Source organism: Tupaia chinensis, unplaced genomic scaffold, assembly GCF_000334495.1.
Source record: "Tupaia chinensis unplaced genomic scaffold, TupChi_1.0 Scaffold000201_2, whole genome shotgun sequence".
Taxonomy (NCBI): Eukaryota; Metazoa; Chordata; class Mammalia; order Scandentia; family Tupaiidae; genus Tupaia; species Tupaia belangeri.
The window spans coordinates 556,403-559,930 of record NW_006159677.1 but is presented as its reverse complement, the minus strand read 5'-3'; the positions used below and the strand labels follow the sequence as shown (position 1 = coordinate 559,930).

At 44.9% G+C, this 3,528-nt stretch overlaps 1 protein-coding gene across 1 annotated transcript in view; it reads left to right on the top strand.

Moving 5' to 3' along the window:
• Window positions 1-594, top strand: part of LOC102492106 (olfactory receptor 1361-like) — a 925-nt gene extending 331 nt beyond the window's left edge. Inside the window, 1 exon segment of the mRNA XM_027771312.1 lies at window positions 1-594. This exon segment is cut by the window's left edge and continues 34 nt beyond it. Coding sequence (XP_027627113.1) covers window positions 1-594 — 594 coding nt within the window.
• Window positions 595-3,528: the final 2,934 nt, after the last annotated feature.

Genomic DNA, 3,528 nt, shown 5'->3' with positions numbered 1-3,528 from the left:
GCCATGGCCTACGACCTCTACATGGCCATCTGTCACCCCCTGCATTACACCACGTCCGTGACCCCATGGCTCTGCGGCCTCCTGGTGGCTTCCTCCTGGACCGCCGCCTTCGGGAACTCCCTGACCCACACAGTCTTCCTGAGCCGCCTTTCATTCTGCAACCACAACCGGGTCCCCCATTTCTTCTGTGACCTGAGCCCTCTGCTTAAGCTGGCCTGCTCAGACACGTTTCTCAACAGTGTCATGGTGTACACTGTGGGCACCATGGCTGTCATCACCCCCTTTGTGGGTATCTTGGTGTCCTACATGCACATCATTGCTGCAGTGTTGAGGATCCCATCCATGCGTGGGAGGTGGAAGGCTTTCTCCACCTGTGGCTCTCATCTGTCCGTGGTGACCTTGTTTTACGGGACACTCATTGGGGTTTATTTCAGCCCCACGTCCTCCCACACGGTCCAGAAGGACACAGCCGCCACAGTGATGTACACTGTGGTCACCCCCATGCTGAACCCCTTCATCTACAGCCTGCGCAACAGTGACATGAAGGGTGCCTTGGGGGCGCTGCTCACCAGGCGGTCAGTTTCGATCTGGTGACTGTGGGATTGGGAGGTCTGACTGTGCAGGTACAGGCCTGTCTGCTCTAATTTCCCTACCTGCACAGCTTTAATCTCAGATATTTTCTTTATATTGTTTTCAGTGCATTTGTTCAATGTTTTATCCTTTTTTAAAAAAAGGGTTATTTCAGGGTTGGCAGGTGGTGTAATGGTTAAGGTGCTAGACTCCCACATACCCGACCACGGTTCAAGTCCTAGACCTGGATGCTTGTTTTCTCACTTTCTCTCTCTCTCTCTCTCTAATCTAATTAAAAACAGTAATTAATAAAAGCAAATAAATATTTTTTTAAAATAAAAGGACTACTTAATTTTATTAAATAATAGTTTTATTCATGACTCAATTATTTTATTATTGTTCTAAATTTTATTTATTAATTTTTTTTAGGTTTTTGCTTTAGGGCACGTACACTCACCAGAATGAGACAGAAACAGTGAGAGGGAAAGTGAGAAATCACTCCCTGTGGGAGTGGCCATACCACAATCCCTTCTCCTCCATTTTCCTCCCATGATCTTGGGCATGGACTCACATGCACCCTGGGTGATCTTTCAAGCCACTGGGTCTAGGACTTAAACAGCAATCAGCCATGTGGGAGTCCAATGTAACCGCTATGCCATCTGCTGGTCCCAATTCTTTTTTTAGAAAAAGAATTATTAATTTAATTTTATTTATTATTATTATTTTTCAAGTTTTATTTATTATTTTTAAATTTGACCAGGGAGAGAGGGAAGGTAAGAAAGAAAACCACAAGCTCTGGAACTTGAACCGCAGTTGGCCATGGGGAGTCCAGAGCCTTAACAACCATGCCACCTGTTGGTCCCCATATATTAACCATTTATAAGTGAACAGTTCAGGGGCATTAAATACATTCACATCATTTTGCAACTATCACCACCTTCCCTCTCCAAAACTCTTTCCTCTTGTAAAAACTGAAACTTTGTTCCCATTAAATATTAACTCCCGCTTCTCCCTCACACCCAACATCCCACTTTCTGTTTCCCTGCATTTAATTATTTTGGTTACTGCCGGGGTCCAGCCTCAGCGGGGTGGGTTGACTCATCGGAGGCGGCACGGGAAAGGAAGACTAAGGTCTCGGTGCCTTTTTCATGCACGTCCTCAGCCAGACACCCCCAGAGATTGCTCTCTGAGGAGTGACAACCGCTAGGAATCATCGTGCCTTTTTTATTGAAAATGTGATACTTGGGAATGCACACACATGCATGTGGCGTGAGTTTCAAGCTGCAGGGTCTGAGACTCGAACCACGGTCGGCCGTATGGGAATCTGGCACCTCAACCACCATGACACCTGCTGCCCCCCTTTCTTTTTAAGAATGAATAATAATGGGACCAACAGTTGGTGTAATGGCAATGTCGCGGGACCCCCATGTAGTCGACCGAAGTTTGAGTCCAGACCCCGGTGGCTTAAACTCAACACCGGGTGCATGTGTGTGTGTGCCCAAGATTCCAAGAGGAGAATGGAGGAGAAGGGACTGCAGCGTGGCCATCCACCCTGGGGGGTGATTTCTTGCTTTCTGTCTCTCTTGACTCTCTCTGTCTTTCTGGTGAATGCACACACCCTATAGTAAAAATCTGTACAAAAAAATTTAAAAATAAAGAAAATCACTCAAGGTGTGCATGCGTGTGTGCCCAAAATCCCCAGAGGAGACTGGAGGAGAAAGGATAGCAGCCTGGTCATCCTCTCCTAGGGGGCGATTTTTCATTTTCTGTCTCTCTGTCTCTCCCTTTCTCTCTCCAGTGAGCACACATACTCTATGGTAAAAACATTTTTTAAAAATAAATAAGGAAATAAAAGCAAGGTTGCAAAATCCAATACCCACGTAGTCGACCGCGGTTTGTGTCCCTGACCCGGTGGCTTAAAACTCACGCCGGGTGTGTGTGCGTGCGTGCCCAAGATCCCGAGAGGAAAATGGAGAAGGGAATGCGGCGTGGCCATCCCCTCTAGGGGGTGATATCTCGCTTTCTGTCTCTCTGTCTCTGTCTGTCTGGCGAGCGCATGTGCCCTAGAGCTAAAACCTCTCAAAAAAAAAAAAAAGAGAGAGAAAAAGAAAAGTGTCAACTACATGCATCGTTGACCTGAGCACGCCCTCCAGAGTGCCATAGCACTGGAAAGTTATTTGTGGATCTGCAGTTCTGTGCAAGAATTCCTGTAGATGTGCAATAACTACCTGAACTTTTTTTCTAAATGTTTTAAAAAGAATTATTTTATGTAGAGGAGAGGCGAGGCCTTCGGTAGAAGATTCCTCACGACTCCTGCGAACTAGGTATCTCAGGGTACGAGAGTAATGAAGATTTTCTACTGATAATTCAGCCTCCAGCAAACAAGCGAGCATGGGTTAACATATTCCTCAATATCTACTGAATCTGCTGCACCAGCAATCACAACAGAATGGCAAAGAGATTCCAGATCACCTCTTACTGCTTGCTCCTGAACATTCCGATTGAACTTCAAGAATTAGAAACAAACACACCATCCATCAGATGACAAGAAATCACCGCAGGACCACAAGAAATATGGGAAAGCAAGAAAATCCCTCTCCTCCAAGGGAAAAGAATAACTCCTCTTCATCTACAAGCAGTTCAATGGAAATCATGGAAATGTCTGATAAAGAATTTAGAACATTCATAATGGCAAAGCTAACAGAGATGGAAGAGAAGTGAGACAATGAACTGCTAAAGAGAAAGGAGAAAGAATTTGACAAGTTCCAGGAGATGAGGAAATTCTTGTAAGATCGAAAAGAAGAATTACGCACTTTACAAAGAGTCAAACGGAACTGTTAGAGATGAAGTCTATAATACAGGAAGTCAAAATCTCCCTTGAAAGTATTAAAAGCAGACTAGATCATACAGAAAATAGAATCTCAGATGTAGAAGAGAAAATTGCTGGCCTAGAAAAAT